Source organism: Ranitomeya variabilis, chromosome 2 (genome assembly GCF_051348905.1).
Source record: "Ranitomeya variabilis isolate aRanVar5 chromosome 2, aRanVar5.hap1, whole genome shotgun sequence".
Lineage (NCBI taxonomy): Eukaryota > Metazoa > Chordata > Amphibia > Anura > Dendrobatidae > Ranitomeya > Ranitomeya variabilis.
Window position 1 is genome coordinate 136,446,538 of NC_135233.1, and position 27,767 is coordinate 136,474,304.

The 27,767-nt window shown below is 43.7% G+C and overlaps 1 protein-coding gene across 2 annotated transcripts in view; it reads right to left on the reverse strand.

Annotated features, from left to right (window-relative positions):
- The window catches only part of TTC27 (tetratricopeptide repeat domain 27), a 522,480-nt gene that overhangs the window by 164,648 nt on the left and 330,065 nt on the right, over window positions 1–27,767 (reverse strand). For both annotated transcript variants that reach the window (XM_077283015.1, XM_077283016.1), the window contains one exon: window positions 1,576–1,689. In XM_077283015.1, the coding sequence (XP_077139130.1) occupies window positions 1,576–1,689 (114 nt within the window). The remainder of the gene's footprint in view (window positions 1–1,575; window positions 1,690–27,767) is intronic.

Sequence of the window (27,767 nt, forward strand, 5' to 3'; positions counted from 1 at the left end):
CTATATAAGAGCCATCATCTCTATAGCCAGGCATCACTATATAAGAGCCATCATCTCTATAGCCAGGCATCACTGTATAAGAGCCATCATCTCTATAGCCAGGCATCACTGTATAAGAGCCATCATCTCTATAGCCAGGCATCACTATATAAGAGCCATCATCTCTATAGCCAGGCATCACTATATAAGAACCATCACCTCTATAGCCAGGCATCACTATATAAGAGCCATCATCTCTATAGCCAGGCATCACTGTATAAGAGCCATCATCTCTATAGCCAGGCATCACTATATAAGAGCCATCACCTCTATAGCCAGGCATCACTATATAAGAGCCATCATCTCTATAGCCAGGCATCACTATATAAGAGATGAGGAGATGAGGGGGGGTGGGCCATTATACAGTATGCATGGAGCATCATATGTGGCCATTATACAGTATTGAGCATCATTTGTGGCCATTATACAGTATGGAGCATCATGTAGAGCCATTATACAGTATGTAGCATCATTTGTGACCATTATACAGTATGGAGCATCATGTGGGGCCATTATACAGTATGGAGCATCATGTGGGGCCATTATACAGTATGGAGCATCATGTGGGGCCATTATACAGTATGGAACATCATGTGTGGCCATTATACAGTATGGAGCATCACGTGTTGCCTTTATACAGTATGGAGCACTGTGTGGCCATTATACAGTATGGAGCACTGTGTGGCCATTATACAGTATGGAGCATCATGTGGGGCCATTATACAGTATGTAGCATCATTTGTGACCATTATACAGTATGGAGCATCATGTGGGGCCATTATACAGTATGGAGCATCATGTGTGGCCATTATACAGTATGGAGCACCATGTGTTGCCTTTATACAGTATGGAGCACTGTGTGGCCATTATACAGCATGGAGCATCATGTGCTGCCTTTATACAGTATGGAGCATAATGTGTGACCATTATACAGTATGGAGCATCATGTGTGGCCATTATACAGTATGGAGCATCATGTGTGGCCATATTTTTTTTTGTTTATAATTATTGTTTGTGAAACAGTGTGATCAGCAGTGCTAAATGGCTGTGGTTGGGACGTGGATATGGGTGTGACTAGTTGTGAAATGGACAGTGTGGTCAGAGAAGTGGCCTAAAACTTGCCACGGCGCACATAGCACGCCGCAAACTTTATCCCTCTTACACCTCCTTTAAAAGTTGGGAGGTATGGTACTGCATTTGCCGGATCACAGCAAGTGCCGCGAATGTCCACAAATCCCATAGGGAATGAATGAGGCCAAACGCAGTGTTGCTGTAAGTGATCCGTTACACGGCAGAAGTGGAAAAACTGCCGGATCTGCTGCAAAAAGCTACTTTCACATCAGCGATTTTTGCCAAAAGTCACTGCCGATAGTGTCATACTCACCAATGGGGGAGGCAGCACTAAAAGTGCCTAGGGCAGCAGAAACTCTAAATACGGCCCTGCCTCTATAGCCAGGCGTCACTATACAAGAGCCATCACCTGTATAGCCAGGCATCGATATATAACAGCCATCAGTAATAAAGAATCAGTCTTACCTGCGTTTGCAGCATTGCGCGTTCTACACGTCTAGAACTTCCCTTCTCTAATTTGGTCCTCAGTATTAGTGCAGATGTCTGGATGGCCCAAAATTTGGGTTGAGAAAGCAAACACTGAAATCAAAGAAGATAATTACACGTATGATACTGACTAAATAGAGAACGATAAAACACAAGTTATGTTTATATATATGACAGTACACTTAGTTTCAGATTTTATTGAGTGTATAGAATTTTGTGTGCAAATTGCCTCTTGAGGGAAAAAGAGGACTTGCACTCTATAGCGCCACCTGTTGGAAGTAGCGATCCTACAAGTCACAATCAACCCTTTAACGAATCTTGCAATATGACTTAGGATAAGAACCAAACCAGAATCTCAATTCGCAGACCCGGTGTTTCGGGCTGTTGGCCCTCGTCAGTGCAAAGCATGAGCACTGATTTGGCTAGGTGAGAGGCTCTAGACTGAGGTCTAAGGAGTAAGGTTTCTCCTTATTGGGGGGACATACCGGCTGGCTTGTCAAGGTAAGGAGGCTTTTTTGCTGTGCAGTGCTCCTCTGGGAAATATAATATGCAAATTGCCTCTTCATAGAAAAAGAGGAATTGAACTCTATAGCGCCACCTGCTGGAAGTAGCGATCCTACAATTTTGTGCAAACTAAATGAATCCTCAGCCAATAAATACAATGAAAAAAAACTGAAAATATATAAAATATGCAAAACATAGTCTACATTAATGAGCATGAATTGTGCAAAGAGTCATTATTACAGAACATATTCACTATAAGCCGACAACAGGGTGTCCTGATCCTGCAAAGGGTGCAGTAGTCATTACACAGAGGGATGCCCATTGTAGTTGCCTACGGCCGATGTTGGTAGTACAGCCATAAACCTGAGCATGACCGAGTCTGAGAACAGAAACATGGAACATGAAGCGGTTAGATCTCATTATCATACCAGCTTTTGGAATGGGATCTGCAGCTGCAAATATGGGTCTGATAATAGCATCTGGTTATTCAGGCATAAAACACAATGGTGATGAAATGGTTAAGATCTAATACATAAAAAAGGTTATGCAGCTTTCCGACCGAGGAAAGAGTCCGGAATGTAATTTATTGGCTTTCTGTTTATCGGCCTCATCTGTGGGCAGGGAGTGTTGGCAGCGCTTGGGTTCCTGTTCTGTGGGTGTTTTCTGCTCGGGATATCCACTGCCCTTCCCAGGCTATCAACAGCTTCTTACTACAGAAATTCCCATGGGATAAAAAGTCATCTACTAACACAACATCATTTTACGCTCACAAAAAAAGAAAAACAAAATGTTCAATGTATAAAACTAGAAAGTGACATCAGTATAAAAGTACCGAGATGCAATTCAGTAATGGGAGCAGATAGGAAATATGGAAAAAAGGCATCAATCCACAGGCATCACTCAGGGCAACTGGAAATCTGCCTGTGAAAAGCCTGATTCCACTCAATAGTGGTGGTATTTCACTAGGAACCATTTTTAAATTGGCATTCTAAGCCAATTTCTAAATATGGAAAAGGAGTGAAAGGGGTCGTCCGACGACAACTAATCTTTTACTCTTAGCGACAATAAGTCTAATAGGTTAGAAAAGTAAATTAATAGTAGTAGGGGCTCTAAGTCCCAGTTCTCGGGACATGTGACCCCTTTCCACAGAGGTAAGTGGGCAGCTGATAACATGGGAATAAGCTTGTCCAGCCATTTATGATGCTACCATTGATCTCCGTGGAGAGATATCGTACATGCATCATTGAATGAGGAGAGGGACTTGGGGGGTCAAATAATCTCAGTAACGAGATTACAACTCCCACCTAACTTCCTTTTATAACCTGTCTTATTGATGACTCTGAAGTACTCCATGTACATTTGGTATTGAATTACCAGAATAAGAAAAACGTCCCCCCGAGATACCTCCCAAACACTGCATTTATTAAAAGGGCTTGTAAAACCATAACGCTACAGACATAGGCTCTCACCTGATCTGAGATTGGGCGTAGTGAGATGTAACTCCATGCTGGCAGATACAGAAACTGGGAAAAATAGTCAAAAATCTGGTTGAGAATTGCAAAGAGATCCTATAGAATACAGACCGCACACTGGCAACTGGACCATTGTGTCAGCAGAAATACAACCATCAGGCAGTAGCATCTATATTATAAGTGGTTGGGTGACCATCGGACGGGAAATTGTTGCTGTACAATCCATACAGGGCGGCTGTGTGGGATTAGAAGACGACGTGTCTACTCACATTCTAGAAGCAATGCCATTCTTGTTCAAAGACCATGTCCAATTTTAGTCTAAGTTCCCAAAACCATATTTCAGGTCCAGATGTTGACCATGAAAAAAACTGAAAGCACTTGGACCAATGTTATTCAATTGGGCTGTTCAGGTAACCGAATAGCCCCGTGAAAAAAATCGCAGCATGCACTAGTCTCTTCTGCATTTCAGACGATACTCACCTATTCAAGCTTATGGGTACAAAAAAAAAATCAGATCCCATACAAATCATCCATATAATATCCAATTTGTAAGGACAAGTTGCATTTCTTTAAAGGGGTCTTCCACTACTCGGACAACCCTAAAAGAGTAAGACTTCTACTCCCCTTTGGTACTAGCACTGCTCCAGCGGTATCAGCACGGTGTCTCCTGATGCTTACACGACAAATCACTTACATCCGGGGGAGGCGAGTGCTCCTGCCCTTTCCTCCTCCAAGTGTATTGATACGTCTGAAGGAGGGGAGAGTGAAACAGCCACTGATTGGCCACAGGGATCACATGACATAACAATGTTCACGAGCCCCGGGAGAGACAGTGCTGACACCGCTGGAACAGGAACAGCGCCAGCACCGGAAGTAGTATAAGTGTAATTATTTTACTGGGGGAAAACGCACGGAGAGAGAAGTGGTTGACCGAGTAGCAGACAACCCCTTTAACATGGAAATCTGTATTTGATCTTGTAAATTTTAATCACTGCTGATGTATAAAAACGCATGTCATATAGATGTAAAAAATACAGGTGCCAATTCAGATGCAAAATTATCATTTTTCTACATTAAAGTCAGGTGATTATGGGCATGGCTCTAACTACATTTTCACAAGGTTCTGATTTAATAAGAATCCAATATAATAAAAAGTGAAAAGCTTCTTCAGATGCTGTATAGAGGAGACAGTGCTTCTATGGAAACATTTCTCTGACATGGCACCCATTGCTCTTCTAACTGGAGCTGGAGAGGACTCCACGTGCGACCCTTTACATTGGCATAGGGACAATCATGGTGGCACCAGCAGATCTACTGTGGCGCTACAGTGGCACTTAAATTGTAACATATCATAATGATTTGTGTCTCACCAGCTGAAATATATTGTATATTATTGGATATACAAAAATCTGTGAACAATTAGAAGCCCTGGTTCTCTATGGCTCACATGTTTGGAGCTGCCTACATTACAAGGCGCATTGGTTTGGCTATAACTATACGCTGGTCTAACTGGGAGGTAATTACAATGATGGGCTCTCATTTGACTAAGCAAAGTGAAGTACAGTAATTCATTACAAAAGGTAACACAATGGCATGGCCAGACTTGTTTCCAAGACAGGACTCCACTCACAAAGCGTCTTCTCCTCCCACATCCTGACATATGTCAACTGAAGGGTGAAAAAGTGGCCACAACTCATGAAAATTCACGACCCCTGTCTATTCTTTCTTTTGAGGATACAGCGGCTCAGACTATGGGTACTACAGGATGAAAACGAGGGTTTAAAAAGTACACCATTATCTGCCGCTCATTAACATCTCCCTTTCTTTCTTGTGCAGTTACAAAGGTCTTTGGGCAGCTCCGGACTGAAACATGCAAACTGCATATCGACCATTAAATGGGAAAAAGTCAGAGGCCAATTCCCTAATCCGTCCTCCCATCAGTTTGGAGCTATGGAATACACCGTAAATGTTTCTAACAAAAGGCAGCAGTCACGTCTCCAGTACCTTGCTATTACTTTATCATTATCCTTCGGTGTCCCTGTATCAAAAAGAATTCATCTTTCACTTACAATTATGGCATATTATGCTGCAGAACAACAGCCTCAATATGGGTAACCCTCAAATAGTCTCCTTTTATTACCTGGATGTTTCATTAAAAAGGGAACACTTTATATTTTTGAGCAGCACTTCCAATGCCGAATGAAGCGTACAGCTTTGTTTACCCCTTAGAGTCCTGGTTCATGGATAGCACTAGTATAGAACTTGTAGAATAGTTGGAGGGTAACGCTACATTACAATGCCAATCTCTTTGCCATTCAAAGTCTATAGAAAAATGGGTAACATATCCTCCCAAAACTCATGGCACCACTTCCTTGTGGACATTGGGTGCAGCGCAGAAAGCGTCTGATTTACTTCTATTTTATGATGGAATTGGTGGTGCACCCAATGATATTTTCAGCCGGGTATGCTCCGTAATTCACCAGTAAAGGCACTAAATACATACTATAAAAGAAAGAACATATGCATTGCGCATAAAATAAATGACTTGATGTGCACATGTTCAGCCTTTTAAGCTTTTTTTAACCGCTTCAGGTTTCCAAAGTGACCTGACCAATCTTCAAGCTTTTTTTGCTTTTAAGCCACTCACCCGTTTATTCAATAAAAGTTTTTAAAAAAAGGAGACAAAAGATGTTGCAAAAACAAATGAAAAAAATACCACATAAGACAATTAAGATCAAAAGAGGATGGACTGCCCTGAAGTGTTATGTTCCTGAAAAACTTGCTATGTTCACACACGTCTTACAGATGTGTGCATATACCCTAACGTTATTGTCCACATGACTCATGACTCATACAAGGAAAATTGACCTCCTGTTTCTACATACAGCTAAGAAGGATTCAGCTAGTCAGTTTTTAATAATTTGATGTCATAGACCTAATGGAAAACAGAAGAATTAACTGGGTAGAAGGGCAAAATGAGCAATTGTAAGTACACAGTGCTATATAATGGGATGAATGCAATATATTAAGAGGATTACAATTTTGATGGGAGGAGTGCTTCTTTAATTCCAGAGTATTTCACTTTCTTTTGCTTTCACTATGGATGTCTCTCCTTTGAATGTAGAGGAGTGAAATGCACAGGGAATTCCACAACAAATATGTAGCCAAACTGAGGCCACATATGTTGATACTGGATACTACCTAGTGGTCTGTAAGGCTACTTTCACACTAGCGTCGGACGACACACGACGAATTGCGTCGTTGCGACGTACCGACACTAGCAGTGAATGCGCCGCACAACGGGGGCAGCGGATGCTGTTTTTCAACCCATCCGCTGCCCCATTGTGAGGTGCGGGGAGGCGGGGGCGGAGTTCCGGCTGCGCATGCGCGGTCAGAAAAGACGGGAACGACGCACCAAAAAACATTACAAGCAACGTTTTTTGGCGGCAACGGTCCGACACAACACGACGCAACCGTCGCACGACGGTTGCGACGTGTGGCAATGCGTCGCACTGCGTCGCTAATGCAAGTCAATGGAGAAAAAACGCATCCTGCAAGCACTTTTGCAGAATGCATTTTTCCACAAAACGACGCATAGCGACGTGCAGTGCACGACGCTAGTGTGAAAGTAGCCTAAGTGGCACTTATACTGTCCCTGCTGGCCTGTGCTCGACACATCGGAAACGGCATGAGATGACTAGTCAGCCCATCACTGGGTAAAGTGGGCCATTGCTGCGCCCAGTGACTGACTATGTGACTATTTCTGATGTGTTGAGGATGGAAGCAGGAAGCACAAACCAGAAGAATCGGGTAAGTTCCAAAATGGGACAGGCAGGGAATTGCTGAGGATGAATATATTTTCTGATATTATCTGTAACTGGTCTGAGGCTTTTTATCAAGAAATGTAACTGGCTAGAAAACCAATTTCATAAACTTTTTGATATCCATTAAAATATTGTTCATAGCACTCCTCTCTCTTAACAAAGACATGTGTTGACTATTATAGTAGCCAAGGCTTTACAGGGGCATTCCCTATTATTATCATAACCAAGCGGAAAACCGAAAAAAGCTGACCAGTGTTTTCCTAGAAGAGAATTTTGTCCTATTCACATCAAAAGGAAGGCAAAAAGTATTGCGTTCTCTCTCAAAAACTTCCTGCCCTATTTCAGAACTCTCTGATCCCACGCGTTTCTGTACTTGCATTATCAGGGGTCCATCAGCATAAATTTGATAATGGCCACTGTTTTGTGTGATATAGCATTCAGGTCAACCGGGCACCTTATTTATTGTGGGATTAAAGTGTATTTCCAGAGACTTAAGGTACCTTCACACGAAACGACTTTGTAACGATATCGCTAGCGATCCATGACGTTGCAGCGTCCTCGCTAGCGATATCGTTTAGTTTGACACGCAGCAGCGATCAGGATCCTGCTGTGATATCGCTGGTCGCTGAATAAAGTCCAGAACTTTATTTGGTCGTCTGATCGCCGTGTATCGTTGTGTTTGACAGCAAAAGCAACGATACCAGCGATGTTTTACACTGGTAACCAGGGTAAACATCGGGTTACTAAGCGCAGGGCTGCGCTTAGTAACCCGATATTTACCCTGGTTACCATTGTAAAAGTAAAAAAAACAAACAGTACATGCTCACCTGCGCGTCCCCCAGCGTCTGCTTCCTGACACTTACTGAGCGCCGGCCCTAAAGTGAAAGTGAAAGCACAGCGGTGACGTCACCGCTGTGCTGTTAGGGCCGGAGCTCAGTCAGTGTCAGGAAGCAGACGCTGGGGGACGCGCAGGTGAGCATGTACTGTTTGTTTTTTTAACTTTTACGCTGGTAACCAGGGTAAACATCGGGTTACTAAGCGCGGCCCTGCGCTTAGTAACCCGATGTTTACCCTGGTTACCCGGGGACCTCGGCATCGTTGGTCGCTGGAGAGCGGTCTGTGTAACAGCTCCCCAGCGATCAAACAGCGACGCTGCAGCGATCGGCATCGTTGTCGCTATCGCTGCAGCGTCGCTTCGTGTGAAGGTACCTTTAAGAATAAATTGCTTAGCGTAAGGTGTGGAAGACAACAGGTGTTTTTTTGTCTTAGCCACTAAATTGATAAACGTCCTTTTTTCAATAGTGTTAAAAACCTATAAAACACACTACAAGTGCAGACCTGCTGGGGCAAGAATCAGCAATTGTGACGGGGATATTTATTTGCCGTCGCTAGTAACATAGGAATACAACAATGATTGTTGATTGATGCCCCAGCAGATGTGCACTTCTAGCACTACTGAATATAGGATATCTTGTAGTTTAGTCCATACATATTTTGAGTGATTTGGTTCCAAGTTCTTTTGAACTAATTGATCCAGACATATACATGATAAATTAATGCATTTCCAATTAAACTTTGTTGCAGCAGCGTCCAGCTCAAAGTACGATGAAGCTTCCAAGCTTTAGTTCATATGGTTAAGAGAATCCGTACAGCCACGGTAAATAGTCCCAGAAAGCACACTTTTGTATTCTCTGGCACTTTTTTAGAGGGGTATTCCGCTACCTGGGCAACCCCTTCTCAATCACTATGTTTCCCACAAGTAAAATAATAACACCTATACTCCGCTCTGCTGCAGGCGCCATTGTAGCGGTGTAGGAACTGTCTCACCAGGGGCTCACGTGATAACAATGATCCCTGCATCTGCTTCACTCCATCCTCCTTCAGATGAAACTAACAAAAGGATTGATGAAGAATCCGCAGCTCTGACTATCTGTGTATGGCAGTTATGTCTGAAGGAGGGGATCATGAAGCGGCAGCTAACTGGCTGCAAAGATCGCGTAACATAACATTGTCAGGAGAGTCAGTGCCGACACCGCTGGAATGGCGCCCGTACTGGAGGTGAGTACACCTGCTGTTATTTTACTTAGGAGAAGCATAGTGATTGATAATTGGTTGGCTGAGTAGTAGACAATCCATTTAATTCTGTAGGATTAATTTTTTTATAATGAAATAAAGCTTGGATGTTTTAATCTAATTTTCGGCGTTAGAGGCTACAGCAAAGCAATTAACCTGCAGAAATAGGGTTAAGGGTGCTTTTACATTGCATTGTATCCCCATCGGGCATACATCCGAAATCCCAAGCAAAAACGGGTCTGGATGCATGCGCTGGTGGGGCCAACTGCAATGGTGATGGCAGGGCGAACAACATAGTAGACTGTGTCTGCGTGGCCACCTTCTGTAGGCATGCACTCCCGAAAAAAGTGAATGACAGAGCACACGTTAGTTCTGCCATCACTATTGCAGTCTACTGACCCCATCGGTGCATGTGTTCGGACTCCGTTTTATGGGGGTTTTTGGACGTATGCCCCAACGGGGACAAAGAACGCAATGTGAAAACAACCTTAATCTGGAGGTGCCACAATGCTGTCCGGCCACCGTACTAAAACCACGACTACTGGGAGAAAATGAACTTTCATCCTCCCGGGAGCCATCGACTTCCACTCAGAGGCGTGCACAGATTGGATACACTCAGTACACACGGAGCGGCAGGTGTAGGCATGACACAGCACGTAGCATCTGTGCACCACTCTGCAGCACATCTGTGCAGAGACGGCTGTCATTCAAAGTGCTGGGGCGTGCTTACAATGCTGTGAGTGGTGACAGTAGCTGTGCAAGCACGACTCTGAAAGCCAGCAGCACGCAGGAGGAACACAACACATCATTATAAAGCTAGAAACCTGAACATTTACCTAATACCTGCATATTAAAGCTTAATATATAAAGCTTAAAGTATAATCTATGGTACTATGCACATGTCTGTCCTTTGTTTTTCTTCAGCAATGGATGACAAGGGCCAATATAAGTCTGTGGGTCTGTGAAAAACTTGTACAGCACACAGTTGGCACCCGTGTGCCGCCCATGTTTGCAAAGCATAGGAGAAGCTTTGTAACTTGCTTCTACCTTTATCCATACTGGAAAAATGCTGATGACACACAAATGGTAAAAACGCACACATGGATGACACACTGATAGTAAAAAAGGACATACGGATGACACACCAATGGTAAAAACGGTGTGGTGCAGTAACCCATGTTACAACCAGGGAGGGCGCAGTGTGTGTGTTTGTCAGCTTGGAGGCATAATTATGATGGTGAATTAGGGACTGGCATTATTGTAAATGGCCGGTATGTGTTGCAGAGGTGCTCTGCACTGTAAGCCCAAACTGATATGATTATGCTAGGACTTATAGTTCCACAAGTGTTTGTTGTGTTTACTTATAAGGCGAGCCTATAGGGTTAGCTGGTGAGCTGGGCAGGACTGGCTAACCACACACACCTCCCAGCTATGGGGGTGGTTACAGCTACATAATGTGACCAGGGTTTGGGTCACATGTGTCAGAGTGTGAGTTCCTGTATAGCATGTGTGTTGGAATGTCCTGGGATGGACTGGATTCCTGGAAGCACCTGCTGAGGCTATGGACTGAATGGTCAGTGTGTTGGAATGTCCTGGGATGGACTGGATTCCTGGAAGCACATGGTGAGACCATGGACTGAATGGTCAGTGTGTTGGAATGTCCTGAGATGGACTGGATTCCTGAAAGCACACGGTGAGACCATGGACTGAAGGCCTGTGTGTTGGAAGTGCCTGGCACTGGACTTCCTGAATAGCGCACAGAGAGGCTCTATCTGCAGAGCCTGGGATGGCTACTGTGTTGGGGAAGCTACAGTTCCTACTGCGGGTCTGGACTATCGGAGGTGCCCTGGTCACAAGGACGGTGACCCCAGTGAGGCAGCTTTCCCCTGGGAAGCCGCACTGACAGGAGTCAGTGTGTGGAGCCGGAGCTCCTGTAAGATAACTCCAGATAAAAAGGAGGTTACGGGCAGACAATTATCTGCCATTGGAACAGACTGTCGGTGGTTAATGTGTTCCATTGATGTATATAATGAACTGTTTGTGACATGGTTTATGAAGTTTAATAAACCGGATAGACTGTTTATGTGGAGAAACCGTGCCTGAGTGCTTTAATTCCCATTGCCAAGCGAGTTTCCTCAACCCAGTCAGGTAGCATTATCTCACAACGGTCACACGGATGATACACTGACAGTAAAAACGGTCACACGGATGACACACTGACAGTAAAAACGGTCACACGGATGACACACCGATAGTAAAAACGGTCACACGGATGACACACTGATGGTAAAAACGGTCAAACGGACGACATCCTGATGTTAAAAACAGACACACGGATGACACAATGATAGTAAAAACGGTCACACGGATGACACACTGATGGTAAAAACGGTCACACGGATGACACACTGATGGTAAAAACGGTCACATGGATGACACACTAATGGTAAAAATGGGCACACGGATGACACTGATGGTAAAAACAGACACACGGATGACACACAGATGGTAAAAACGATCACACGGATGAAACACTGATAGCAAAATTGGACACATGGATGATATCCTTATGGTAAAAACGGTCACACGGATGACCACTAATGGTAAAAACAGACACACGAATGACACACTAATAGTAAAAATGGACTAACATCCTGATGTTAAAAACAGACACTCGGATGACACATTGATAGTGAAAACGGTCACAAGGATGACACACTGATGGTAAAAATAGACACAGGGATGACACACTGATGATAAAAATGGACACACGGATGACATGCTGATGGTAAAAACAGACACAGGGATGACAAACTGATGATAAAAATGGACATACGGATGACAAACTGATGATAAAAATGGACATACGGATGACATGCTGATGGTAAAAATACACACGGATGACACACTGGTGGTAAAAACGTACACATTGATGTAAAACACTGATGACATCAGTACATTTTTTCCATGTATGTGTTTAATACAGACGTATGAAGGAGGCCTAATGGTATTTAGGGACATGACAGGTTCTCTTTAACTGGATGTTTATTGTTTAAAGCTAAACAGAACTGTTTTTTCCACCTTCAGGACTGAATGAGTGGCATGGATCTGATATTCAGAGGTGACAAATCTGTTCTTCTTGCCTACACTAAATTGATAAACCCCAGTAGAAGGAAATATTAGCTACTTCCATCCATCCCTTAGTGACATCACTGGTTGACTGGGCTCAGACAGAATCTGCTGAATGGACCTTTCAGTATGGTGGGGCAGTTTGACTCTGCTTGGCCTACTGTCTTGCATGGTCTAAGAGAAATGCCGAGGTGAAATGCCGAGAGACAAAGAAAACCTTAAGGGTCACCAGTCTAACCCAAGAAGAGGTGCGAAACTGGCTAAATAAGATTAAAAAAGATAAATCTCCGGGTCTGGATGGCATACACTCACGAGTACTAAGAGAACTAAGTAATGTAATAGACAAACCATTATTTCTTATCTTTAGGGACTCTATAGCGACAGGGACTGTTCCACAGGACTGGCACATAGCAAATGTGGTACCAATATTCAAAAAGGGCTCTAAAAATGAACCTGGAAATTATAGGCCAGTAAGTCTAACCTCTACTGTTGGTAAAATATTTGAAGGGTTTCTGAGGGATGTTATTCTGGATTATCTCAATGAGAATATCTGTTTAACTCCATATCAGCATGGGTTTATGAGGAATCGCTCCTGTCAAACCAATCTAATCAGTTTTTATGAAGAGGTAAGCTATAGACTGGACCAAGGTGAGTCATTGGACGTGGTATATCTTGATTTTTCAAAAGCGTTTCATACCGTGCCACACAAGAGGTTGGAACACAAAATGAGAATGCTTGGTCTGGGGGAAAATGTGTGTAAATGGGTAAGTAACTGGCTTAGTGATAGAAAGCAGAGGGTGGTTATAAATGGCATATTCTCTAACTGGGTCGCTGTGACCAGTGGGGTACTGCAGGGGTCGGTGTTGGGACCTATTCTTTTCAATATATTTATTAACCATCTGGCAGAAGGTTTACACAGTAAAATATTGATATTTGCAGAGGATACAAAACTCTGTAAAGCAGTCAATACAAGAGAAGATAGTATTCTGCTACAGATGGATCTGGAAAAGTTGGAAACTTGGGCCGAGAGGTGGCAGATGCGTTTTAACAATGATAAATATAAGGTTATACCTATGGGAAGAAGGAATCAATATCACCATTACACACTAAACGGCAAACCACTGGGTAAATTTGACATGAAGGACTTGGGAATTAGTTAATGATAAACTAACCTGGAGCAACCAATGCCACGGACAAACATGATGAGACCATTACACTGCCTCTGTACAAATCTCTGGTTAGACCGCACATGAAGTACGGTGTACAGTTTTGGACACCGGTGCTCAGGAAGTATATAATGGAACTAAAGCGAGTACAAAGGAGAGCAACAAAATTAATAAAGGGGATGGGGAACTACAATACCCAAAGAGATTAACAAAATTAGGGTTATCTAGTCTAGAAAAAAAAAGATGACTGAGGGGCAATCTAATAACCATGTACAAGTATATAAGGGGACAATACAAATATCTCTCCGTGGATCTGTTTATACCAAGGAAGGTGACAGTCACAAGGGGGAATATAAGCTGAACTGGATGGACAAATGTCTTTTTTCGACCTTGCTAACTATATTACTGTGTATCTGCCCCATTATACTCCATGGCTCCATTAGGGCTTCCATCTGAATCACATTTTTTCAGGAAATTAGATGGAAACCCCTATGCAATGCTCAGCACGGAGCACAATATAGAGTTTAACCTACCCAAATGTCACCACCATATGACCTATACCTGTAGCATGTTGACAATGTGTCTAAAGACAAGGCCCGCATCAAACAAATGTTTTTCACATGATATGACCTCAGAGATTGGAATCCCTCTTTACACCACTGTTCCCAGCATTCCCTTTACAACTTGTAGAAAAAACAACACTTGCTTGTAACCTTTTAGGTCACAAATGAAAATAAAGAGGATATAGTAGAGAATAAGTGAAAAAAAGGTTAAAGTAAATCACAAAGTATCTTATATTCACTTTGATTTAGGCAAAGTTGGTTGATACAAAAGAGGCTAAAATTATATTTTTGCAAGAAATTTCGTGTTCTGTACCAGAGCTAACTACAGGATGTAATTTTGTGACTATTTAATTGAAACAAAAATGACTTATAACTTATTTACAAGATTGTGTAATTAGTTGGAAATACGTATCAAAGGGATTTTCTGGGATGTTGTATATTTTTTGCCAGAAAGTAATGAAATATAGAAATAGTACCCTATAAGTTATGAAGAGATGACATCCGGGCACTAACCTCACACGTGATGTTTCTATGTGACAATTTAGGAGGTTGTTCCCTTTCAATTAAGTTTCTACCATCTTAGCAGTTTGGTATAAACTGTGCTGTACTCCGCCTCCCCGAGTCCACCAGCGAGTGTCTGCCGCTGCTCCCGATGCTGGCGGACTCTGGCACCACACTGACAACCAATCAGTGAGCCCAGCATCTACACTGGCAGAGTCGCTGAGCTCACTGAATAGCTGCTGCGGTCAGTGACAAAAACAGGAGGAGTGGTGGAAAACTGAAGGTGGACCTGGGGAAGGTGAGCGAGCCAGTTTGTTGCTTTATAACAAACTGCTGCCATGAAAGAAATTTAATTGAAAGGGAACAACCCTTTTAAGTTTAGTGATGGGTTAAAAGGCATGTGACCTATGGATAGTATAACTCTTCTTATACTTTATATCAGGTAAGAATATATTTAGCATGGGTATATGTAGCCTAACTATGGCTAACCCTCAAATATTCTCCTTTTCCTACCCAGCTGGCTCATTTCCAATTCTTGTGCAGCACTTCCACAACTGACTGAAACCCACAGCTCTGATTTCCCATCAAATGTGCAGAGTCCTTTCCTATAATTTAACTTACCATCATTCTGTTACACTGCTTTACCCCAAAATGACTAAGAGAAATGTTCCCAAGGACACATTATGGCAACGAGAAGTTAAGCAGATGAGTTTCTTGTTTGTGAATACAGCAAATTCCCCTGGTTTAACACTGACAATGCAGAGAACATCCATTAACCCACACGATCGTCGTTCTATTCATATTAATTGCTTTATCCCCCTTGGTATCAAAGACTGAATTAAAAAAAAAACACAAAAGGTTAAAAGCTGTGTCTTTTGTAAAGAGCTATGAAATTGGATGTGCCACACACATTCATAGCCGGAGCCAATGCTCATTAATTGCATTTTGGCTTTAGTAGACACTATCTACCACAATTGGGGATTGTAAGACAAATTGAGGTTGTAACACAAAGTCAAAGCAACTAAGATCCATTTCATTCAAACAACGTGCAGCAAAGTGGAAAATGGTCTGGTACTGAGATTTGTTCCATCTACCTTGAAGTGAGTGCACCGTTCCCCAGCCTACTGGGCTTCCTGTTTACGTAGTGGCAGTGCGCTCCTGAAAGTAACAGTTTGAACCGGCCACATGGTTGAGCCGCTATTCCAAAAGAAGGGCTCCCTCATGGTGCGAGCAGAGGGATCAGATCTAACCAGTGGGCAAGAGACGTGCTGTTTTCTATTTATGGATAACTGGTTTACACATTCCAATACTAAACAAAATTGTGGTCCATTTTAGCAGATTCTGTAAATGGCAACACTGTGTAATTATCTACTAGTCTAGGTGCACCATATGGAGAGAAAGCTGATTTCTACGCTGTGTTCACATCTACACAGAAGGCTCTGTCGCAGATTCCATTTTATATACCAGAAATAACCATAATGTTCTATTTTTCCCAATAAAATGACGGACACAGGGAAACATTACAGAACACATAATAGTCAATTGGGTCAGTCGGGCGTCATTTATGTCCATTATGTGATGATCCTGCACTGATAGGTGTAACACAGCATTGATTATACAATGTGAAGAAGGTCATAGAAACCGAGTCCATATAAATCTGTCTTTACCTTGCTTCCTGATGGTAGCGGCATGGGACATTGTAAGTCAGAGGTCCTCAACCTTTCAGACCTTGAGAGCCACATTCAGCTCTGAGACAGGATTTTGAGCCACATCCAGCTCCTGCCCCCCTCATAGTAGTGGCAACCAAAGCCCCCATTACGGGTATAATGATAACCAAAACTTTACCACAGAAATCAACCCAAAGCAGAATACCAAAATCTAGGGGTTCCCACAATAGCCCCATTCAGCATTCTCCCAACAAGCTCTCCCAACACAGTCGCATCCAGCTTGAAGCACCTCCTCTGACAGCTGGTATCATCCTATCTCCATTGCGCCACACTTAAAGGGGTTCTCCAGTCCAAACCAATAAGTCTGCAGTTACTCTGTGTGACTGCAGACTTATAAATCCCCAAGCATAGGCACTGTGCATTGCGGGGATTTGCCGGTTTCAGAGCCGGGACCGGAGGGTATGTATGCATTATGCATATTCCAGGCCAGAGTCCGTCTAGTGTGCCGCGCCCCGACTAGTGAGGCGGCCGACCAGTTGGTATGGAGTGAGGTTGCGCCCACTGGCCAGGATCTGGCCTGGAGTCTGTATAACTCATACATAGCCTCTGGTTACAGGTTGGGGACCCCTGTTGTAAGTGATAATGAAATATAAGTGGAAAACAGGTATTTCATATTTAACCCATTTGGCATCTAAAGTAAATGATGTTACACAGTTGCATGTACCTGTACCTTGCTGTCTTTTGGAATTGTTATGATGTGTTACTCCAACATTGAGCCATGTAAAGAGTGACTGGAGTTTATGGTTCTATAGATGAAAAAAAAAAGGCAAGGTCACCGTCAAACTTAACCCCTTATGGACGGTGAAAATTTTCATTTTTGCACTTTTTCCCTCCTCTACATTAAACAGACATCATTTTTTTATTTTTCTATAGAGATAGTAGTTGATGCTTTGAGGGGGCAAGTTGCAGTTTTAAATGACACCATTAACTTTCCCATACAATGTATGTAAAAAAAAGGGGGGGAAAAAAATTAATGCGAGATGAAATGGTGAAAAAAAACAATGCAATAAATTGAAGTAGAAAAGAGCTGAAACCGCGCATAAGAGGATAAAAACTAAAAACACATAAAAATGTCAAAACACGTGATAGATGTGATTTGTATACAGAAACCCTTGGAAGCAATATAACCACTCTCGGACAATGAGTAGTGCTACAACCAGGCCTATTTGGAGGTAATGATGTACATTAGTGCATGACGGATAATAGTACAGGAGGCCCACTCAGGGTTAATAGTGAACGTACCTGTTAGGTCATGTAGGCCACATAGGAAGCTGTAAGTATAGTAGTGTATGGTGATATGCAAGAAGCCGAGATCCAGATGCAGCGATACCAGGTGTGAAGCTGTACGCAAGGACCTGCAGTGGAGTGCCCGGTGTCTGGTGTGTGGGTAGGATTACGGGCAGGCAAATCCGGAAATGCTGCCGCACAGTGGTGCTGCAAGGAGACTGCGTAGAGCCAGGGAAAGCCCCGGCCGGTGGCGTCCCTGGATACGAGCACGAGGGAAGATGGCCGACAGGGAACTGAGCGTGTGACGTCACAGCTGCAGAGCTACGGAGTGATACTGGGACCAGATAGCAACCAACGCGTTTCAAAGGAACAGCGTCCTTCTTCGTCAGGGTTCCCTGTTAACATATGTAAAAGCAGTCTAATGGATCTCTTGGATATGGATTCAGGAAAAATATTTAATAGAAAGAGCTGAGGACTTAATGGGAGATCCACTCCACAACTTGCTTAATGAGGAGTTGGAGTATCAACCAGAATGGTTTAATCAGTGGACAGTCCCAAAAAATGTGAAATATAGAACCTCTAGACACGACACAACACTAGCAAAGGTAATAAATAGATGGGTCCATTTTACGTAAAAATTCAGGTGTATGGTACCAGAGATGAAGGATGTTGTCCTGATTTTCTTTGTATGAAATACAAGATGCATTCTTGGCTGCTCTGGTCCAAACATTTCTCCATTCTATCATGGTCAGTGTTTTACCCAGATATTCCTCCCATTTGAGCATATAAGAGTGTCTAGCTAGGGAATCTGTGTCTGGAGCCTGTAAATACTAGATATTAAACCTCTTGTTATTCTTGCACAGTCTCTCAAAGGAGGTAGGATCGGCGGTCTGTAGAAGGTGGAATGATGAGGCAAAGTGCCTAATTTTAATATACTGATATAATGTAAGAGAATGGAGGGAGAATGTGGTTTTCAGCTCATCATAGGAATGTACAATTTGCATTTTATAGTTGATTATATCAACGAAGTTAAACAAGCCAGATTGAGTCCATACCCCTGCCAATGAGTGGACCCAATAGGTCTATGGAAGGGGGATTGTAAGCCCCATTCCAGATCAGGGAGTTGGTGTGAGCTGGAGCTATGAACCTGCTCCTTTAACAGCTTGTTCTCTATACTGACATACCACTGTACTGAATTATATAATGTGAATCAGTTTCCATGGAACTTCCCCAGAGATCCATTGGAGCCTTCAGTGGGCCTCTGGCTGCCATGGTAAACCGTCGGTACCTCACGATCAAGCTGCGGGGAGCCAATGGGAGCCAGTGCACATTCCATTTCAATGCAGCTGTCAGGGGTTTACAGTGGCATCTAATTGGTTAACAGCAGTGATCGGACCGTAGTTCTAGCCACTCCTGTAGAGACATATGATGGCTGTACAGCACAGCCTACATCCACTACATGGAAGGAGGTGGGCTCCTGAGCCTTCTACACACATGTGGACCCCAGGGCAGACAAGCTGTTATGTACATATGCACTAAAGGTGTTAATCCTGTGATCACACATTATGGTCATAGTCTAATTTTAAGGAAAATTCTGAAACCTTTTACAAAATATTCTGCACATCAAAACCTTCAAAATCCTGGAAAGAGATTATAGAAGAGGATGAGCAACTTCAATTGAATGCAAGGAATCTAGGCACTTTGTATATAAGGTATTGTGCACAGCTCTTAGCACGCAGGTGCTGTGCTATGTGGCCGGAGGGCAGGTAGCTCCATACCCAGAATGACACGGCTTTATCCTCATTGTTTACTATGCGATGAAACACAAATACAGATTTCAGCCGAGGGGGGTTACACAAGCTCATATCAACTACTTGTCAACACAGTTGAAAAGTTCAAATGACTTCACCGATATAATCCAAATATACGCCTAATAGAAGTATTAAAGGGAATCTGTCACCCCCAAAATGGAAGTTGAGCTAAGCCCACCGGCATCAGGGGCTTATCTACAGCATTCTGGAATGCTGTAGATAAGCCCCCGATGTAACCTGAAAGATGACAAAAAGAGGTTAGATTATACTCGCCCAGGGGCGGTCCGGTCCAGAGCCTCCCATCTTCTTACGACCATGGCCTCTTCTGGTCTTCATGCCGCAGCTCCGGCGAAGGTGTACTTTGTCTGCCCTGTTGAGGGCAGAGCAAAGTACTGCAGTGCGCAGGCATCGGGAAAGGTCAGAGAGGCCCAGCGCCTGCGCACTGCAGTACTTTGCTCTGCCCTCAACAGGGCAGACAAAGTAAACCTTCGCCGGAGCCACAGGGTGAAGACAAGAAGAGGACGTCATCCTATGAAGATAAAAAAAAAGGGAGAAGCCAGCACTGCTTAAGGTCAGGACACAATACATAAGGTGCATATGCACATACTGAATTCTATCTGTATTTCAAATATGAGATATTTAGCAAACAATTGATCAATTCTTTGAGCTACCCCGCCACTTCACGACATTCTCATAATGGGGCAGTCCTACGCTACGTATTTTATTTACATTGTGCCATTACGGCCTCCTAAATGTATTAAGAGTGAGAGAAAAAAAAAAAGGAAAGACCACATGTACCTGGAGCATTTCAGAATCACTCCCTTGGTGCGACGAAAGGCAAGCGCAGGTAAAAGCCGATCAGGTCCTGTGCGGACATTTCAGATCTGGCTTCCACACTTCCAAACCAGCACCAAAGTTAAAGAGTACCAAAGGGTACAGTTTGCATGTTACGGTAATGTTATTTAATGTGGTCTTTCCTTTTTTTTTTTTTTCTCACTCTTAATACATTTAGGAGGCCGTAATGGCACAATGTAAATAAAATACGTAGAGTAGGACTGCCCCATTATGAGAATGTCGTGAAGTGGCGGGGTAGCTCAAAGAATTGATCAATTGTTTGCTAAATATCTCATATTTGAAATACAGATAGAATTCAGTATGTGCATATGCACCTTATGTATTGTGTCCTGACCTTAAGCAGTGCTGGCTTCTCCCTTTTTTTTTTTTTCCCCTTTTTTTTAATCCTATGAAGATAATCTAACCTCTTTTTCTCATCTTTCAGGATACATCGGGGGCTTATCTACAGCATTCCAGAATGCTGTACATATGCCCCTGATGCCGGTGAGCTTAGCTCAACTTCCATTTTGGGGGTGACAGGTTCCCTTTAACAAGCGGCACAAATTCGACATCATCACAATGTCATATGCTGAAATAGCACAGATGAGAAATTAATCAGTTATTTCTTAGTAATATTTATTTTGGGGCAAAATGGTTAATTTAGCCGCCATATGGATAACACCATTCCTTCCATTAGGGCAGGCAGACATTAGGACTTCTCTGCTCTGGACCGCCATCTAGAAAAGAGAGCAGTTTGTGCAACTGAAAGTACCACAATCTACTATATTTTCCCTGGTGAGATGAGTAGCTGCACAGAGGTCACCTCTGTACTAAAAGCAAAGTTGGGCAAGGTTCACACCGCGGAGCAGGCTGTCCATCATGGTGCACTGGAGGTGATTACAGTGTGCTCACTGTGTGCTGAGAGGTGACTGTTACACTTCCCTGTACCGCCCGATGACTGGAAGTGAGAAGAGCAGGCTGTCCATTATGGTGCACTGGGGGCGATTACAGCGTGCTCGCTGTGTTCTGAGCATCACGTGACTGTTACATCTACCTGCACCTCCCAATGACTGGAAGCGAGCAGAGTAGGCTGTCAGTCATAGTGCAGTGGAGGCGATTACAGCGTGCTCACTGTGTGCTAAGCAGTGACTGTAACATCTCCCTGCACCGCCCAATGACTAGAAGAAAGCAGAGCAGGCTGTCAGTCATGGAGCACTTGAGGCAATTACAGCGTGCTCCCTGTGTGCTGAGCAGTGGCTGTTACAGATGACTAGAAGCGAGCAGAGCAGGCTATCAGTCATGGTGCACTGGGGGCGATTGCAGCGTGCTTGCTGTGTACTAAGTAGCGATTGTTACACCTCCCTGCACCGCTCGATGACTGGAAGTGAGCAGAGCAGGCTGTCAGTCATGTTTCAGTAGAGGCGATTACAGCGTGCTCGCTGTGTGCTGAACAGTGACTGTTACACCTCCCTGCACCGCCTGATGACTAGAAGGGAGCAGAGCAGGCTGTCAGTCATAGTGCAGTGGACGCGATTACAGAAAGCTCGCTGTGTACTGAGCAATTGCTGTTACATCACCCTGCAGTACCCGATGACTGGAAGTGAGCAGAGCAGGCTGTGAGTCATGGTGCACTTGGGGCAACTACAGCGTGCTCCCTGTGTGCTGAGCAGCGACTGTTACACCTCCCTGCACTGCCTGATGACTGGAAGCGAGCAGAGCAGGCTGTCAGTCATAGTGCAGTGGAGGCGATTACAGCAAGGTCGCTGTGTACTGAGCAGTAACTGTTACATTACCCTGCAGCACCCGATGACTGGAAGCGAGCAGGCTGTGTGTCATGGTGCACTTCGGGCAACTACAGCGTGCTCCCTGTGCGCTGAGCAGTGACTGTTACCGATGACTGGAAGTGAGCAGAGCAGGCTATCAGTCATGGTGCACTGCGGGCGATTGCAGCGTGCTCGCTGAGTGCTGAGCAGTGACTGTTACACCTCCCTGCACTGCCTGATGACTGGAAGCGAGCAGAGCAGGCTGTCAGTCGTAGTGCAGTGGAGGCGATTACAGCAAGGTCGCTGTGTACTGAGCAGTAACTGTTACATTACCCTGCAGCACCCGATGACTGGAAGCGAGCAGGCTGTGTGTCATGGTGCACTTCGGGCAACTACAGCGTGCTCCCTGTGCGCTGAGCAGTGACTGTTACCGATGACTGGAAGTGAGCAGAGCAGCTGCTTAGAACAAAACTGTTGTTTCTCCGTGTAGTCACTCTTCCAGTAATTCTGACAGACATGTTTAAAACACTTTTACCTGCAGATTACCACTATATCTATAGGTAAATAGTGTTTTTGTAGTGGGCAAGTTCCATTTAAAAAGTAATTGTTATTTTGACTTTTATTTCACAAATCAATAGAATACATTAAAATAAGCAACTTTGTAATAAATGTTATGAAAGAAATCTGCTTGTACTCCTCTTGGAGTGATCAGCCATTCTCAATTCACAGGTAAAATGTGTATTCGGTGAAGACAGATTTTCACATTCCTGAGTCTAGAGATGGCAGATGGTGCTTTTAAAATTCTACAGACAGTGGGAAAAGCTAGATGCAGACGTGGACATTCTGCTGCAACTTTTCTGGAAACGACAATTACAGTTCTTCATAGAACTTTATGAGCACCAACTGTCTTCTCCTACCTCAGTAATGGGAAGGTCTGTACTCACTGAAGACAGACTGTACCCAAAAACTGAGACTTTTGAGAATGCATAATCAGACCAGAAAGACAAATAAGCTGATATCTGACATGATATATTATAAAGTTACTTATTTTCATGTGTACTATTGATTTATGAAAAATAAAAATGAAATCTGTTACTCTAGAAGTCTTTTGCTTTTGTCTGCCTTATAGCCCATTACATCTTCCGAGTTGTATGAAGCTGTAGTATGACAATCATTGTAATATTGTGCACAAAGAATCAAATAGAAAAGCTGTGTGAAATGATCCGCTGGACACTAATCGTATGGTGCCATACAGACTCGAGAACTTACAAGTCAAATATATGGAAAGTGTGTTTCCCAGTAGTCCCCATGGCTCCAGCACGTTCCACCTGTGATCATACCTGTATATTGTCTGATAGGTGTTACCATGTGAAATATATTATCCACGGGTGACATAAATCTGAGCGGGCAGATGACCCTGTAATGCTGTCACCTATTTCTGTATATTCTCAGAGATCCACTTTCATCATGAGGCTAAATGTAGTTAATAAAATATTACACAATTCGTCCAAGGTCCTCTGAAGTTAATCTGAGCCTTGGAAGATGTTTATGATAGGTGAGCAGCAATTTATAACTTTGTTATTGTTTATACAGGACAGAAAACTCCCGACTTCCGATCTTTCCAATTAAAACACTAGCAGGCTCCCCTGCAAGTGACACTACAAGGCAGGAATGGTCCAGGTCGCGTGTTCATAAACACAAGGCCACAGTGTTGAGTGAGCTGTAAACCTATGAGATCAAAGAGACATATATAACTCCGAGCCCCATGGCTCCTCCAGTGCCTTTAACCAGTGCTGGCTCTCACACCAAGAGGAAAGAAAATCCCATCGGACCTACAGCCATGTGCAATCTTATGCCAAATGTGCGGAGACCAGGGCCCCCAGTGTTTCCAGGCCTAACCTCCAGGAACATGGCCTGGTGCCACCGACACTGCATCACACTATACATCACCACGTACAGCAGACTGTGCGGAGAAAATATATATATCTGTCATTCTTAATTAATAATCCGATTCACAGTAAGTGGAGTCCATTCATTAATTCATAGAAAAAGTGCAGTCAATAGCTACCGTGTTATTAAATAAGGAATATTAGATGTGTATACATATGCCATCGCTTTATGATTGGCAAGGGTCAGACCTCTGGGGCCTCCACCGATCCCAAGAATAAAGCGGCCTGCTGCCCTGGTGGGCACTTGGCTCTGCAGAAAAATGCTGCTAGACAGATTTATCCAAGACTTTATTCACACATCAGTATTGTTGATGAGCTGTCAATCAAAGAGGGAGTGGGTGGAAATAGAGTGACAACAAGTAGATGAGAAAGGGCACTTAAATGTTTGGCCAGATCAAGGGTGCACCGAGCGCCTCTACTTGGTTTGAACAGTCATTCTGTACTAATAGAGATCCTTTAAAGGTATGTTCACATGATCGTAGAAAAATCGGTCAGCTTCATCCAGAAAAGCGGGACAATTTTTTTCTCCTTTGTCATCCGTGTGCAGTCCGTACACAATCCGTTTTTTTTACAGCAGCTATTAATAATTTACATGTCCATTTACCATGTCCCATGTTATAGAATTGCAATGTATATGTAAAAATCAGATGCTATACTGTGTCTCTGTATGGCATCTGATTGAATCAACAAACTAAGCGTGCGCCTCCTGAAGAACTTCTATTATGGGAGGCTTATCTTGCGTCTTTGTGAAAATATCAGATACATTTCCAATTTATCAATGATTTTGACATGATGTGTCACTGAATTCGAGGTATGGTGCAATAGTTTGCAATATTATTAAACTAGTTTTATCAACTCTCAACTTTGTAGGGCTGTTTATCTATCCACTATAGAGTCAGGGCTTGTTGTAATCTTAATTTGTCATGCTGTGGATACTGTCAAGTCATTATTAAGGTGGCTATTAGAACCACAAATTAGTGGTGTATAATGTATGTATACATCCTCATATATTTATACATGCCAACAAACCAAGACAGTTATCTTCACTCATGATTTTTTGCAGAAATCCAGTCCCTTGCCTGGTTAGCAGAAATCCAGTCCCTTGCCTGGTTAGCAGAAATCCAGTCCCTTGCCTGGTTAGCAGAAATCCAGTCCCTTGCCTGGTTAGCAGAAATCCAGTCCCTTGCCTGGTTAGCAGAAATCCAGTCCCTTGCCTGGTTAGCAGAAATCCAGTCCCTTGCCTGGTTAGCAGAAATCCAGTCCCTTGCCTGATTAGCAGAAATCCAGTCCCTTGCCTGGTTAGCAGAAATCCAGTCCCTTGCCTGGTTAGCAGAAATCCAGTCCCTTGCCTGGTTAGCAGAAATCCAGTCCCTTGCCTGATTAACAGAAATCCAGTCCCTTGCCTGGTTAGCAGAAATCCAGTCCCTTGCCTGATTAGCAGAAATCCAGTCCCTTGCCTGGTTAGCAGAAATCCAGTCCCTTGCCTGGTTAGCAGAAATCCAGTCCCTTGCCTGATTAACAGAAATCCAGTCCCTTGCCTGGTTAGCAGAAATCCAGTCCCTTGCCTGGTTAGCAGAAATCCAGTCCCTTGCCTGGTTAGCAGAAATCCAGTCCCTTGCCTGGTTAGCAGAAATCCAGTCCCTTGCCTGGTTAGCAGAAATCCAGTCCCTTGCCTGATTAACAGAAATCCAGTCCCTTGCCTGGTTAGCAGAAATCCAGTCCCTTGCCTGATTAGCAGAAATCCAGTCCCTTGCCTGGTTAGCAGAAATCCAGTCCCTTGCCTGGTTAGCAGAAATCCAGTCCCTTGCCTGGTTAGGCATGACATGTGATTGTTTGCTTTAACCCCTTAGGGTACCGTCACACATTGAAATTTTCATCGCTGCGACGGCACGATCCGTGACGTCGCAGCGATCGTATGAATATCGCTCCAGCGTCGTAGACTGCGGTCACACGTTGCAATCACGGCGCTGGAGCGATGCCGAAGTCCCCGGGTAACCAGGGTAAACATCGGGTAACTAAGCGCAGGGCCGCGCTTAGTAACCCGATGTTTACCCTGGTTACCAGCGTAAACGTAAAAAAACAAACAGTACATACTCACCCGTCGGTGTCCTTCAGGTCCCTTGCCGTCTGCTTCCTGCTCTGAGTGCAGCCGTACAGTGAGAGCAGAGCGCAGCACCGCTGTGATCTGCTCTCACTTTCCGGCCGGCACTCAGAGCAGGAAGCAGACGGCAAGGGACCTGAAGGACACCGACGGGTTAGCATGTACGGTTTGTTTTTTTACGTTTACGCTGGTAACCAGGGTAAACATCGGGTTACTAAGCGCGGCCCTGCGCTTAGTTACCCGATGTTTACCCTGGTTACAAGCGAAGACATCGCTGGATCGCTGTCACACACAACGATCCAGCGATGTCAGCGGGTGATCAAGCGACGAAAGAAAGTTCCATACGATCTGCTACGACGTACGATTCTCAGCAGGATCCCTGATCGCTGCTGCGTGTCAGACACTGCGATATCGTAACGATATCGCTAGAACGTCACGAATCGTAACGTCGTAGCGATGGAAATTTCAATGTGTGACGGTACCCTTAGTGACAGAGCCAATTTTGTCCTTAATGACCAAGCCAGATTTTTACAATTCTGACCACGGTCACTTTATTAGGTTTCAACGTATCCCACAGATTCCGAGACAGTTTTTTTCCGTGACATATTGTACTTCATGTTAGTGGTAACATTTCTTCGGTATTACTTGTATTTACTTATGAAAAAAGTGGAAATTTGGCAAAAATGTAGAAAATGTAGCAATTTTCAAATTTTTCATTTTTGCGCCCTTAAATCACAGAGATATGTCACACAAAATAGTTAATAAATAACATTTCCCACATGTCAACTTTACATCAGCACAATTTTGGGAACAGAATTTTTTTTGTTAGGAAGCTATAAGGGTTAAAAGTTGACTCATTTTTCCAACAAAATTTACAGAGCCTTTTTTTTAGGGACCACCGCACATTTGAAGTGAGTTTGGGGGGTCAATATGACAGAAAATACCCGAAAGTGACACCATTCTAAAAACTTCACCCCTCAAGGTGCTCAAAACCACATTGAAGAGGTTTACTAACCCCTCAGGTGCTTCATAAGAATTAAATCACTGTGGAAGGAAAAAATGAACATTTTACTTTTTTCACAAAAAATTTACTTTGGAACCAAACTTTTTTTTATTTTGACAAGGGTATCAGGAGAAAATGGACCACAAAATTTGTTGTGCAATTTCTGAGTACGCCGATACCCCGTATGTGGGGGAAAGCCACTGTTTGGGGCGCATGGAAGGTCTCAAAAGGGAGTAACACCATTTGACTTTTTGAATGCAAAATTGGCTGGAATCAACGGCGGGTGCCATGTCGCGTTTGGAGACCCCCTGATGTACCTAAACAGTGGAAACCCCCAATTCTAACTCCAAACCTAACAAAGCCTTACACCTGACCCTAATTCCAACCCTATCCCCAACCCCAATAACACTGTAACCTCCAATGCAACTGTAACCCCAACACAACCGTATACCCAACACAACCCAAACCCCAACAACAAAACTGTAACCCCAACACCACAACCGTAACCCTAACCCCATCACAAC